Genomic DNA, 13,695 nt, shown 5'->3' with positions numbered 1-13,695 from the left:
TTCTTGCATAAGAAGCAGTAGGCAGTAGCAGCAATAGGCTTTTTTTTTCAAGCCAAGCATCGCTAAACTTGCACTTCCTCATAGCTGAAGAATACAATCCGTTTCATGCTTGTGGTACAATCCGAAAGACAATCGCGCCAATAACACAAAAGCTGATTGGCTGAAATATAAGTTGCACGTTGGTCTCATTTGTAGTGATTTATATTTGGACTAGCGAAAGAAAAAAGTACAACACCACGGAATGAAAAAACAACATTCTAAAGCACTGCGGGAGCATTTCAATGAGCATAAGAGGATACTCTTCAGAGGTTATTAGAGTAGGAAAATTAAGACCGGTTTAGAATGATTTAAGACCTAAAATACAATACTTCAGCAAATGGAAGACATTTTAAGGCATAAAATTTAGATTTTGGAATTTTAGACTTTTTAAGACCCCGTGGAAACCCTGTTGTAGAGACAGTTGGCGAATTCCCAACTTTGTTAAAACATCCATCTCTTGTCAGATTCTTCCAGAGTAATTGAGTGTATAGTTCACTATGGATAATTTCAGTCAGGACCACTTTGTCAAAATAGATTAATTCATCTGCAATTTGTATTGGGCGGTATGGCTCTGTTCTGGGGTCTCCCCGCACTTCCACATGCATACGTGGAAAGCATGAGGCAGGGAGAGCAGACCTCCCTGCCCTTCCATGTGCAGGTATGGAAAGCCTTAAGCGGGAAGAGCAGCAGTGCAGGATCCCCATAGGGGACCAGCATCAATGAGAGAGACACGACATTGATTAAGTCAGACAACATGAATTTAAAAAGGAGGACCTGGGATGGAGGTGGGTTGCAAGCGCTAGCAGGGTTGCAGCAAGGTAGGCTGGGAAAAGCAGTTTAAATAGAGCGCGCAATTTGGAAATCCAATCAAAAGAGGGATCAGCTGAGCCAGCAGCAGGAACTGTCTGCTTTGAACTGAGATAATAGCCGAGCTTGACTCCGTGACCTGCCAGAACTTACGCTATGCTTCATTAAGAAAGTCTGTCACTAGTGTAACATAATTCTATAATATTTCCGTCTTCTTTCAGAGTGCTCCTACATTAATTTAAGATCCTGCCTGCGACCCAGAGCATATGTGCATTTGTTCAGATGGTTTATGGTACAGTGGCAAGAAAAATAATGTGAACCTTTTGGCATTTCATGGTTTTCTGAATAAATTTGTCATAAAATGTGATCTGATCTTCATCTAAGTCAAGGGTATTGACTCCAATTAGCTTTTTTGAGGTCATTAACTCAACGGTTCACATACTTTTTCCACAAGCACTATGAGGTTCTTTTTGGTTGTTTTTGGTTGATAAAAAAAGAATTGTTATTATTTTAGACACATTATATTTGTCAATACCCTTGACTTAGATGACAATCAGTCCACATTTAATGACAAATTTATTCAGAAAACAATGAAATTCCAAAAGGTTCACATACTTTTTCTTGCCACTGGTACATGCTGAGACAGAGACGGACTACTACAGACAGCAGGTGAAATACTCGTATTGTTCTTTATTGGCAACAGTGTCAAAGTCCTGTTGACGGGATTTCTGATAGGGTTGTTGCTTTTACACTCTAATTCCATCGCTGCAGCTCCAAAATATATCATAACAAAAAAACGCCACACACAGTTAATTAATCAGCTCCTGGTAAATTATAAATGCAACATTTCTGAAAGATACACATATTAATCATACTTTTTTTTTCTCCTCTGCCTTGGCGAAAGAAAGTCTTAAATTACTTTTAGATGTGTGTGCGTCAAATGTGCTGTGTTATTATCAGACAAAAAAAAACATTAAAGAAACATTAAAGAAATGTATAATAACTTATTTTAAGCCTAACTTTGATATTTGGAAATCATTGTTAGAGTTTCTGCAGCTTATCTGCATGTAGCTGGGGCTACATGCAATTTGTATACCAAATATATTAACCCTTAGAGACCCATTTTGTCTTTTTTAGGGGAGGAAAGGGGATCCTTTAAGGAAGATAGCAGGTCAACAGTAGCCTATACAGTATGCCACATAGAAGTGATTACATCATCTGAAAGCTGGGAACCTGAAGATTCATTTGAGATGCAGCTTAGCACGGTTTAAGTTTTTCTAGTCATAAATCTGTAATGAACATTGTATTTTTGATTGGGCGTCCATTCAAATGCTAAACGTTTAGAGTGTATAAGGGCTTTAAACATGATGATAAAAAGTATATGATGCCCATTTAAACGCTCTATTATGTCTCATGAGTTGTTGCAGCATTTTGGGATTGATACCATTTGTTACACAGATTTGGTGCAAAATGTTATACAGATTTGGTGCAAAATGTTACACAGATTTGGTGCAATTGGCATTTTTGTCCATTCAAGAATTAATTAAGAAAAATGGTGGCCCCAGTATGCAGACATTTATAAATACACCATTTTTCATGTTTCTTGCCTCAAACTGCATAGGATTAGCATAAAGTGGGCATGTCTGTAAATAGTCGACTCGTGGGTACCCACAGAACCCATTTTGATTCAGATATTTTGAGATGAGAGGTCAAGAGACCCCTTTGAAAATGGCCATGCCCGTTTTTTCCTCCCCAACGCCGAACGTTAGGGCATTATTTAGCCCCCTCTTCGACAAACTAGCATGTCATGGTTGGTACCAATGATTCCATGGATAATCTAGTTTCATATGATACCATATGATATGATACAAGCTTAAAAAGAGAGCCTTTTAAAGACAGCAATGTTGGTCGAAATCGAATTTGCCACAGTTAGAGGGTCCAAAAGCTTGACAGGCTTAATACTACTGGGGCACTGCCCCCCTTGCCCTCCTCTAGAACCGCCACTGTAAATCTGTTGCCGCAGTCTTAATGCAGGCAACAAATAAGGCTTCTCAGGAAACTTATTTTCTCTGTACCAAAAAACTTTCATTCACTCATCTGCTGAAGTTTTTGTTTTACTTTGCAAAAGTTTAGTTTTTTTTGTAAAACAAAGACTTGACTTCCCAAAGTGCCTTTCCTATTGTCCGGTGGTCTTGTACTGTGCGGTGCTGCTACACTGCTGATCTGGTGAGATATTAATCCTCCTCACGTTCAGCTCTGCAGCAAATGCTCTAGCCTTCTGGTAAAAGAAGAGAGAGAGCTCCCGGTCTATTAGGAAGTTGTGGTAGATGGTGGCGAGGCGGGTGCACAGCTGCAGCTGAGACCTCTTGTTGCCCAGATCCATGGCTGCAGCCAGAGCCAGGTGGTAGTAGCCTGCAGCATCAAATGGGTCCTGTAGAGAGCAAAATGTACCACCACTTCACAAAGTGTTATGTAATCACATTGGTCATTGTTAAGGTAGTCTCGCTTTGCCAGACCCTCCTCCAAAGCGCGCTGGAGGAGAGTCTGGCTACTCCACATAGTATTCGGGAGTTGGGAGGAAAATGTTCTCTGGTTTATTGGCATTTCTTTAAACCAATCACATTCGTCTTGGGCGGTGCTAAGTACCGGAGAAAAGCCGCGGTGCCGCTGTAAAATAGGCTCGGAAGGAACTTGTTTTGGTGGAAAAGTTTTAGTCGTGCAACAGAAATCTCAGATTGTACAGAGAGTCTAGCTAGCTGTCTGGATTTACCCTGCAGAGATCGGAGGAGCAGTTAACCATAGTCCTCATAAATCCACCGGGGTTTAAAATGCCAACAGAAAGGAAGCCCAAGGCAACGGATATCCGTTCTAAATGAGTGAAATCCGGCGGATTTTCCGGGGGCCACGGAGCAATCCCGGAAGTGGAACGTCAAGGATATAGACTATTGTTAAGAAAAAACTCAGGAGCAGCACAACTCATTTCACAAACGTGAAGAAGGTTCATTGGACCTTGATTAATTACACAGGAGCATTTAATGAATTCACAACTGAGGAGAGTTTGGGATTACACGGTACAGTGTAAGCGCCACCCCAACTTCTGAAGTTCCTGTCTTCCTGAAGGTGTATTTAAACTCATGCGGGACATGTTAAGTTTATCTGAACCTTCAATGTAAACAAAGATGTTGCAGGTGCCTAAAACACAGATGCTAAAGCCTAGTTGTCAAAGACAATTTTCTGGAACCCTTGTGTAACAGACAAAGTATTATCTTATCTAGTTCAGCCTATCTCTCTCTCTGGGAAGTAAAAGTGCAAAAGTGGGGCAGGCCCACCAATGTCCAAAAGGAGACTGTCTTGAAACAAAACATTCCCTTATCATGCAGCTGCCTAAATTCCCTGAAGAAGGCACAGAGCTGAAATACTCCTCTGCCTGGAAAGTAATGGTTATGGTTGGAGACCTGAGTACCACTGTCTCAACTCACATAGCATGAGTTCATAAGTCATTGTATTTCCTAAAAGATGCTTGGGACTTGAGTGTTTTGACTTGGAACTTAAATAGGGACATAATAGCCAAGACTTAACACATACAGTACATGGGACTTGCAAAAGAATGATGTCCCACCTTTGGCAGATTACCTGAATTTCGCTAGACATGAGCTCAAATTTTGTGAGTCACACATTGTGCCCAGTGCGAAGAGAATGCGGTGGCACACTTTGGGCCTTTTTGTGTCTGTTGTCCATGCAGCATTCCAACGATTTGTTTTCTCCGCCTGAGGTAACTATTTTATATCCCAAGATAGCAAAGTAATTAACTTGTGATCTCCAGGTAATGGGATAAAAAATGGAACCGCAGCTACTTTGTGCTAAGTATGTCATAACTCTGAAAAAAAAATAGGTGACTCTTGGGTTTATTGGTGACCAGCTTGCAAGCTAACAAGACAATAGCCCCAGGTACTAAGGAGCCACATGAATTTATCTGCCGTGGCTCAGGTGGAAGAGCGGTCATCTACCAATTGCTCCCGATGCTGCGCCATCGGTATGTGAACGGAAGTCCCTTTGGATCAGAGCGTCAGCGAAATGTAGTTTAATTTAATCTCAGGAATTAACAAGGAACTAGAAGAACCCCTTTTTGCATTCCTTCTTACTGTGTAAATGAAGCTGCAAACACGTTTATGTTCAACTAGCTAGAAACATTTCGGTACCTAAAGCTCCCTGTCCATTGGCCATCAGAAAGTAAAAACCCCAAAGCAGGTTATTTTTGGGGAACCATGGCTGAGTAACTATATTTAGACCATGGTTCCTCCTGTAGAAACGAGCTAGAACATCCAATAGAGCTCAGATCCAAGTCAAAATTACAATGAGAACGGTCACATATTGAAGATCCAAAATGAAATGTAAAGAAGCTCAAGCGAGACTATTTTCAACTGATATCATAAGATATTTGAGGCCTTATTTCCCTTTACAAGGTGGGCATTACCTATGGACGATGGAATCTGTGTGTGTCGCATTGTCCAAGTGCTAGTAGTAAACTCCAGATACATATCTATTATATAATCCCTTACCTTCAGGTCATTGAATATAATGTCCCCCAGCGTCTGGTACACCCGAACATAGTACAGTGTTTCCTCATCAAACTGCAGAGTTGTTGGACAGAGGGTCAGGGTTTTCAGATAATGATGTTCAGCCAGTTCATACTGGTCCAGACTGTGGTACAGAGAGCCCAGTCGATGGTAAGCCACTCGCTCATTCAGACGCTCACCTGTATGTACAACCAAACACAAAGGGAGACACAGTTATTCAGTTATAGCACATGACTTGAGTTCAGTCATCAGTTCGCCTGTGTACCGCTGTGGATCAGAGCAACAAATGCCAACAACTGTTGGCCAGAATACCATGACATTTCATAATGATATTTATGGTACCCAGAGGTCATACTTTCACACAAGAAAATAAATATAATGTATTGGGCATGAAATTTGCTGAGCACATCCATGATCCCCAAAGGATGAACCACTCATGAACTTTCCTCTTGCATAAGATATCTCATCTGTCAATCTATTTTATGAATTGCCATTTAACCTGTTGAACACATTTTCTGATTGAACGCTTTAGATTTTCTTTTCGCTACAAGAAGGATAGACTTTACATTTAAGCTCCAGGACTGGCAATGAGGGCTGTCCTTGACTTAAAAAAAATCTTAGTTGACTTACATTCATATCATTTTGTCGACTGATCAATTATTTTATTTAATCGACAGATCTGTGCGCTTTGAGTGGTTGTTAAGACTAGAAAAGCGCAATTTAAATGCAGTCCATTTATCATATGTTTCTCCACACAATCATGCAAAACCACCACTTTAAATCTTGTGTTTACCACAAATGTGCTCATATGTTTCTTGGAAATAAGTTATTCAGCATAAAAAAAAGCATTAAAAAGAAATCTTAGTCAACTTAGACCAAAACGACCGATTAGTCGACTTATCGACTAAGATGAGGCAGCCCTACTGACAAATCTCTATAATTAGCTGAATCATACTGATGTATGTTGTTTGTTCCTGAAAACTTTACTGTTGGTGGATTTAAGTGTGGACATTTTTAGAGGTCCTCCTGACAGAAGGATTTAAGTTGAAATTGGAACTGTTGATCTTTAAAAAAAAAATCTTTCAGTTACATTGGTTCATCTAGGACCATCATACCACATATCAAAGTCCTTAATCAGGGATGCGGTGTGACATGCAGTTAGTGATGGCAGTCCAAAATCTTGCTATGTAGCTTGCCTCATTTAATAAAGGTCCCAAAGTGAGATTTCCATACCTTTGTTGATTATAAAGCAGGCACTATACTGTAAAAGTATAAAAATGCATTATCCACAGAGAAACGCACACAACCTGCATTCAGAAATTGTGCCTTTAAATGAGCCGTCAGGACTTCTGTACGGTTGTGATGTCACAACTATACTATATATAGAAATGTAGAAAGTGCCGCTACAGATGCAGAAGACCCGGAAAGGTTGACCAATCAGAGCAGAGTGGGCTTTCTAGGAGGGGGTCTTAAAGAAACAGGCTCTAAAACGAAGCGTTTCAGACAGAAGAAGATTCCAGGTCAGACGAGTATGAGAAAAATAACGTGTTTTTTGAACATTAAAGCATCTAAGCATGTTCTAGTAGAAACCTGAAATACAAGTATGAACCTAAAAATGAGCATGATATGAGACCTTTAATACTTACTATACTATACTAAGTAGGTCTTTCTACAGATAACAAAGTGCAAACAACCATCATTTACAATCTAAACTAACAATTTAAAAATTCTAAACTTTGTGTTGGAGGTTTTCCGTACCCAGAGTGATACTGATGTCCAGCGCAGTCTGAGCAAACTCCACAGCTTCCCCATACAGCTTGAGACTGAGCATCAGATCAGTCAACTTATTACACAACCTCAGCCTGGAACGCACACTGCTGCTCTTCACAGCGATGGGCAGAGCACGATCCTACATGATGGGATACACAGAGATACACAGGATATTACAAGAGGCTTAAAGGATGACTCCAACATCATTCCTAACAATAATAGTAATACTGTAACACCACGAAAGGCCTAAGGTTGCTCAAAGGCAGGGTTGGTAAGTATTTACAATATTAATTTTGTTATAACTTGTTTGAAATGGTCTTTACACCCCAACAGCCATAAATAACTCCTAGGCTCGAAAGCGAAAATGATCTGTCATCTGTAGCTGCTGTAATCCTGTAAAAACGGCCACCAATCACTGCCTCGCAGTCCGCTTGGAAAAAGAACCAATGAAATGCCTCGTTGCCCCTCTGCCCGTATTCTACCCCTCCCGCTTGAGAGCCGGAGCTCAATGCGCGTCATTGCCGCATTGCTAATAGAAGTCATGTTTGTTTTAAACATTCAGTATGATAATATTACATGTATACTTACTGGTGAATCAGACATGGAGTAAAATTGCTGTCCTTTTCCTGTCCCAGCCCCGAAGGCAGGGGGAGGGGTTAGACGGAGCCCAGAGGAGATGCTACTTTCAAATCTTGCTAGCTTTTCAACATTACCAACCCTGCATTTACTGTAATGGCTAAATGCAATGGATAAATAGTCTAAACTTACATCAGAACTAACTGAGATAATTATAAAGGGTATATATAGCATATCTATATATATGTATACTGTATATATTTGTATTAACTCAGTGTTTTATTCAGACTATACCCTGTAGAAGGTGATAGCTTTGTCCCTGTCGTGGTTGCTGTTGAAGAAAATGTCGCCTGCAGCTTCCAGAAGCTTCAGGATGAACTTGGTGTCTCCTGTACTCAGAGCGACATCCTGAGCTGCCTGACAACGACATCAACAAAAAAATACAGTTTTAGTTTACGTGTCAAAGGCAGCACTAAACTAAAGCCAACCAAGCAGCTGCTTAGGGTCCTGTGGCCAGAGAGGGCACTAAAAGCACAAATTCTTCTCTCTCAAATCTCTGAAACCTCTGTTCATCTTTTGATAAAATGTATTATTCTAGTTTTTGGGGTGGAATTATTTGTACCTAATGGCTCTCATTATAATTTCACTCATTTCAGTACAGAAACAGTTCAGAGTCCTGCTCACCACTCTGTGTCTCTTTTTAACACAAATACTGTTTTCAGTCACTAAATATGTAGTTAGTTATTAACAGGGGTTGTTGCATAGACTGTGGAAGTGAAGCCAAAACATCTGGCTTGCCCTCTGGTGGCTGGCTGCAGTGTAGGTCATGTATCATTAGTTATTTAGATGCTATGAAAACGGGGTGAAATGTCATGATTGACAGCTGTGATTGACTTGTGATTTGCTTGGGCTGGTGTATGGACGGGACTTTGATACCGCCGATCCACCGCCCGATCACTACCGCGCAGACTCTGGCTCCAATATCACAAGATGTCAGCGCCCGTATCCTGGATATTTTGGCTTCACTTTTGTACAGTGGGATCCATCTTTGAATTGTTGGGGCTTTGGAAATTATAGAGTGTGGTCTAGACCTACTCTATCTGTAAATTGTCTCGAGATAACTCTTGTTATGATTTGATACTATAAATAAAATTGAATTGAATTCAATCTTTATATACAGTCTATGGTTATTACTAACTACAATTAGTTATATCTGGCACGAAAGCTAAATAATTTTCACTGATAAATCACCATTAATAACACTCAACACTCCCTGCTGATTTTTCAAAATAAAAGCCTACCAGAAAAGGGAGGATTGTGTATTCACAATACATTAACACTTAACACAGATCACAGTGGAGTTTTAAAAAGTTTCGTAGCTACACAGCTGCTGTCAGACCTGAATGTAAAGGTCCACCAGTTCCGTTTGGTCAAGCAGGTGGTAGATCTTCCCAGCTTGTAGCCAGCCCCACGCCTCCTTCTCCCTGCAGCCCAGGTCGATGAAAATACCCAAACTGGTCTTGGTGAAGTCGAGAGCTGCCTTGTACGCCCTGAAAACATTCAAAAACTTAGATTAGTCCGGTTGCCCCAAACTTTAAACCCATCATTATGAATGACTAGAGCTTGGGTACTGTATTCAATACTTTTTAGGCACTGACCGAATTCCCTCCTTAGTATCGAGTATCGAAAAATGCCTTGTCATTCAATACCCTATTTCAATACCTAAGGAGTAAATCTCCATCAGCATCAGTGAGCCAATCAGCATGCAGCATGTTTCTACCAAGATCTAATAATGCCGGTCGTGGAGACACGCAGGAAAAACTCTACGCTATGCACAGAGAAAAATAATTTAAAAGATTTGTGCCGTAATGTTGTAATTTGTTTTTGTTTAATACATTTGGAATCGGTACCAGTATCGAAGATTTTTCAATGATACCCAGCCCTATGAATGAATGAATCATATTTCTCTATATCTGTATATCTGTATCAGTGTCTCTGTGTCCCAACCGGCAGCAGTAGATGGCTGCCCACCAAATTCCTGGGTCTGTCCGAGGTTTCTGCCTAAAAGGAAGTTTTTCCTCGCCACTGTTGCCACCAAATGCTTGCTCTTGGGGGGAGTTGTTGGGTCTTAAATTACAGTGTGGTCTAGACCTACTCTATCTGTAAAGTGTCTTGAGATAACTCTTGTTATGATTTGATACTATAAATAAAGTCAAATTGAATCATTAACACCTTCGAACTAACAGCTGAGGTGATTTCATTTTCAAAATGGCTGCATTTTCATTTCTCTATTCATAACAGTTTTACATATTTGTCCCAATTCAGAACAAGGTTATTGTAGTTTTATGTTTTTTTTTAAATATTTTATATAATTTCTTTTTAGTTGTAGTTAGTTTTCAGAGTGTGTTTGCTAGTTATAGTATTTCAGAAAGATTTACTTTTAATTTTTATACATTTAGTTTGAGTTTGTTTTTGTTAGGGCCAGGTCTAATGTCTCAGAAGTACGTAGCTACAGTACATATACATACAGAATACATGGTTAGAGAACTGTGTAGGAATGGACATGGTGTTTAATGTTTAATCTTCGTGTGATGCAGTTGCGGCACAGTGTCATCTGCTGGAATGTCAACTCCATTCCATTTCTGTAAAAAAAGATTTTTTTTTTTAAAAGGTGCTTTAAGCGATGTTGGGTGACGTTACTTCTTATTGACATTTAAAGAACTGTCAAACAAAATGGAGGCTAGCTCGCCCCTCCCTCGTCCTCATCCCGTCCCCTCCCCCTTCCTTCCGTGCTTCCTGAAACAGTCATGAACGCACAATGTGGAAGTAGCCTACGTGCTAACGCTGCTGCGGTGATGGCTAAACCAGCTCCTTCTTGTCAGTTATTGGCTGGAACACTGTTATGTTTGGTGGTGCAGGTTGGCGCAGTTTGTTATTGTTGGTGTTTGTGGAGCCTGGGCTGTCTACAGAGACCTTTGTTTTTTTACAGTGTGTTCACTGGCTAAGTGGTAGAGAGGTCGCCTGCCAATCGGAAGGTTGGTGGTTTGATCCCTGGCCCTGCAGTTCCATGCCGAAGTGTCCTTGGGCAAGACACTGAACCCAAGACATGCTGCACATTGGAGTGTAAATGTGTGTGAATGTTTACCTGATGAGCAGGTGGCACCTTGTATGGCAGCCTCGGCCACAGTGTATGAATGTGTGTGAATGGTGAGTGGTTCCTGTACTATGTTAAAGCGCTTTGAGTAGTCGTTAAGACTAGAAAAGCGCTATATAAAAACAGTCCATTTACATTGAGGGGACAGGCAGCTAGCGGATAGTGAGGAGATGTTTGCTGTATGTGACAAAAAAAATTGTAGCCTAACAAAACGCGAGACATCGCTTAGAGCACCTTTAACCTGCCAATACAGTTTCTGTTTAGTGTATTTTGAAGGTTTTAGTTTTTATTTAGTTTCAGTTTACTAAAAATATTTTTCACTGCTTATTTTCGTTTTATTTTTAGTTTACTATTATAGCCCTGCTTCAGAAGACACTGCACACAATTTGTTGTTCTGCTAAAAAGAAGTGGCTTTAATGCTTACACTTCTTTTTTAATTAAAAAGGCCATCTTTGACAGAGCAAAGGTAAATATTATATCGGACCATTTTTAGCTACAGACAGTCAGAGACACACACATACAGACAGACAGCAAGGCAGGCAGACAGACAGACAAACAGACACACACACACACACCTCTCTGTGGCCAGGGTGAGGTAGAGCTGGCTGATGGCTACGAGTGCGTCTCCCTCCTGTCCTCTGTCTCCTGTGTGTCTCAGCAGCTGGACCTGGTGCTGGCTGTAGATGATACACTGGGCCTGCTCTGGACTCTCACACCCATAGAGACGGCTCAGCTGTTTGGTTGCAGTCAGTTGGCCTGGCAATGAGTGCAGTTCAGTTCATTGAAAAAATAGCACATGATACAATGTGTGAACTACAGTGGTGGAAGAAGTATTCAGATCCTTTACTTAGTAAGTAAAAGTACTAATATCACAGTAAATATACTCTGTTACAAGTAAAAGTCCTGCATTGAAAATGTTACTTAAGTAAAAGTATGTAAGTCTCATCAGGAAATGTACTTAAAGTATTGAAAGTAAAAGTACTCAATGTAGAAAAATCCTCACATTGTAGGAACTGGACAGGATCCAACCAGTTGTGTGTTTAATGGTCTAATCATTTCAGCTGGACTTGTAGGCTGTTATATTATTGGCTAGTTTACTTTAGAATCAAGCATCAGATTTTATAAAATACATGTGTTGTGTGTACAAAAATGTTAATGTGTAAAGTAAAGTAACTAGTAACTAAAGCTGTCAGATTAATGAAGTCGAGTAAAAAGTACAATATTTCTCTCTGGAATGTAGTGGACTAGAAGTAGAAAATGGCATGAAAAGAAAAGACTCAAGTAAAGAACAAGTACTTCAACATTTGTACTTAAGTACAGTACTTGAGTAAATGTAGTTAGTTACATTTCACAACTGGTGACTTCCATACTTACAGTCTAACAGGTCGGCACTGATAGCGAGCAGCAGAGCCCATTCGTAGCATCCTTTGCCAAAGTCCAGCTGCTGTTGCTTCACATAGTGCTGCCCCAGCTCCAGCAGCACTGGGATGAAGTTCGCCTCGTGACCTTTTTCATTCAGCTCAGAGAAAAGCTGCACAGCCTCAGTCAGGTGTCTCTGCGCCAGTCCTTTGGCTCCGGCCTTCAGACATAACAGCCCTTCATGAGGAAGAAGAAGCACAGAGTCATCTCTCAGACCTGAAGTCCATCGAAAGAAGCATGTGTTGAAAAAGAAATGGCATAAATGTTTTAAAAAACGACATAAATGTTGGAAAAAGTAACAAAAACGTTGAAAAAAAAGCAAAAAAAATGTCAAAAACTTTCAATAAGAAAAAATGTTGAAAAAGGCGAAAAAAGGAAAAAAAAGAAGAAAAAACCCACAAACGACAAAAATGTTGAAGAAAATGACTAAAACTTTGAAAAAAGTGACTAAAACTTTGAAAAAAGTGACTAAAACCTCAGAAAAAATTGACAAAAATGGCAACAAAAGCAAAATCTTGCTTTGGGCACCAAATTGGTTAGGGCCATCTCTGTTGAGAAGCATATCTTACCAAGGTTAGCCTGAGCTACAGCCCAGTTTTGCATGTCCTCATACTCTTGGCAAATGTCCACAGCAGCCTGGTAACTCTCTGCTGCCCTCCGGAGGTCGCCCATGCACCGAAGTGCCACACCACGCATGTTGAGGACCACACCTTTGCGTTAAATTAAACACATTAACTTTAACTGATTTGCAATAGAATAAAGTTGGCTAATTGTTTTTCAGTTCAGAGTCCAAATAATCCCAGATGCCTAAACATTACACGTTGAACCAGGAAGTAGCTCTGCAAATTAACATTAATAACTGACAGATTGCATCTGTCTGAGGTTATTCAAATGTAATGGAAAAACTGTTCAGGAATGCTGAAATTGGACATGACTTTAGTTCCTGTGGCTACTTACTTCCTGCAAATATTTGCCTGCACCAGGGCTTCTGATGCTACATCCACACTAGTACGTTTTAATTTTGACATGCCGTTTGACACAAAACCGGTCCCTGTCCACACAAGCGTATCGGTTCAGCAGCAGAACTAATCTCCGTCCATATTGACACGTATGACATGACCATTCTCATACACTGGGCTCGTAAATAGGAAGCAGATTGTCTAACGTTGCTCTGCAGTCGAAAATCATGGATCTATAAAATGAAAATACAGAAAATACTTTGGAGAAAGAACAACAATAGTGAAAAGTAAGAGCAGGGGGAACTACGAACTACGGGGGAGCTAGGGGGAGCTTGGCTCCCCTTAATAAGACATGGGCTCCCCTGAAAACGTGATTTGTGAAATTTTTGAAATA

At 40.4% G+C, this 13,695-nt stretch overlaps 1 protein-coding gene across 1 annotated transcript in view; it reads right to left on the bottom strand.

The window, feature by feature from the left end:
- Positions 1-1,403: 1,403 nt before the first annotated feature.
- LOC120573311 (SH3 domain and tetratricopeptide repeat-containing protein 1) overlaps positions 1,404-13,695 on the bottom strand; it is a 36,508-nt gene continuing 24,216 nt past the window's right edge. The window contains exons 12-19 of the mRNA XM_039822973.1: positions 12,912-13,052; positions 12,298-12,519; positions 11,499-11,679; positions 9,169-9,319; positions 8,064-8,186; positions 7,182-7,332; positions 5,406-5,602; positions 1,404-3,277 (exon numbers count right to left, since the gene is read on the bottom strand). Coding sequence (XP_039678907.1) covers positions 3,023-3,277; positions 5,406-5,602; positions 7,182-7,332; positions 8,064-8,186; positions 9,169-9,319; positions 11,499-11,679; positions 12,298-12,519; positions 12,912-13,052 — 1,421 coding nt within the window. The 3' untranslated portion in view covers positions 1,404-3,022. The remainder of the gene's footprint in view (positions 3,278-5,405; positions 5,603-7,181; positions 7,333-8,063; positions 8,187-9,168; positions 9,320-11,498; positions 11,680-12,297; positions 12,520-12,911; positions 13,053-13,695) is intronic.

The sequence above is a fragment of the Perca fluviatilis genome, chromosome 14 (genome assembly GCF_010015445.1).
Source record: "Perca fluviatilis chromosome 14, GENO_Pfluv_1.0, whole genome shotgun sequence".
Lineage (NCBI taxonomy): Eukaryota > Metazoa > Chordata > Actinopteri > Perciformes > Percidae > Perca > Perca fluviatilis.
Note: the sequence above shows the minus strand (reverse complement) of the source record. Positions and strands in the feature narration are given on the sequence as shown.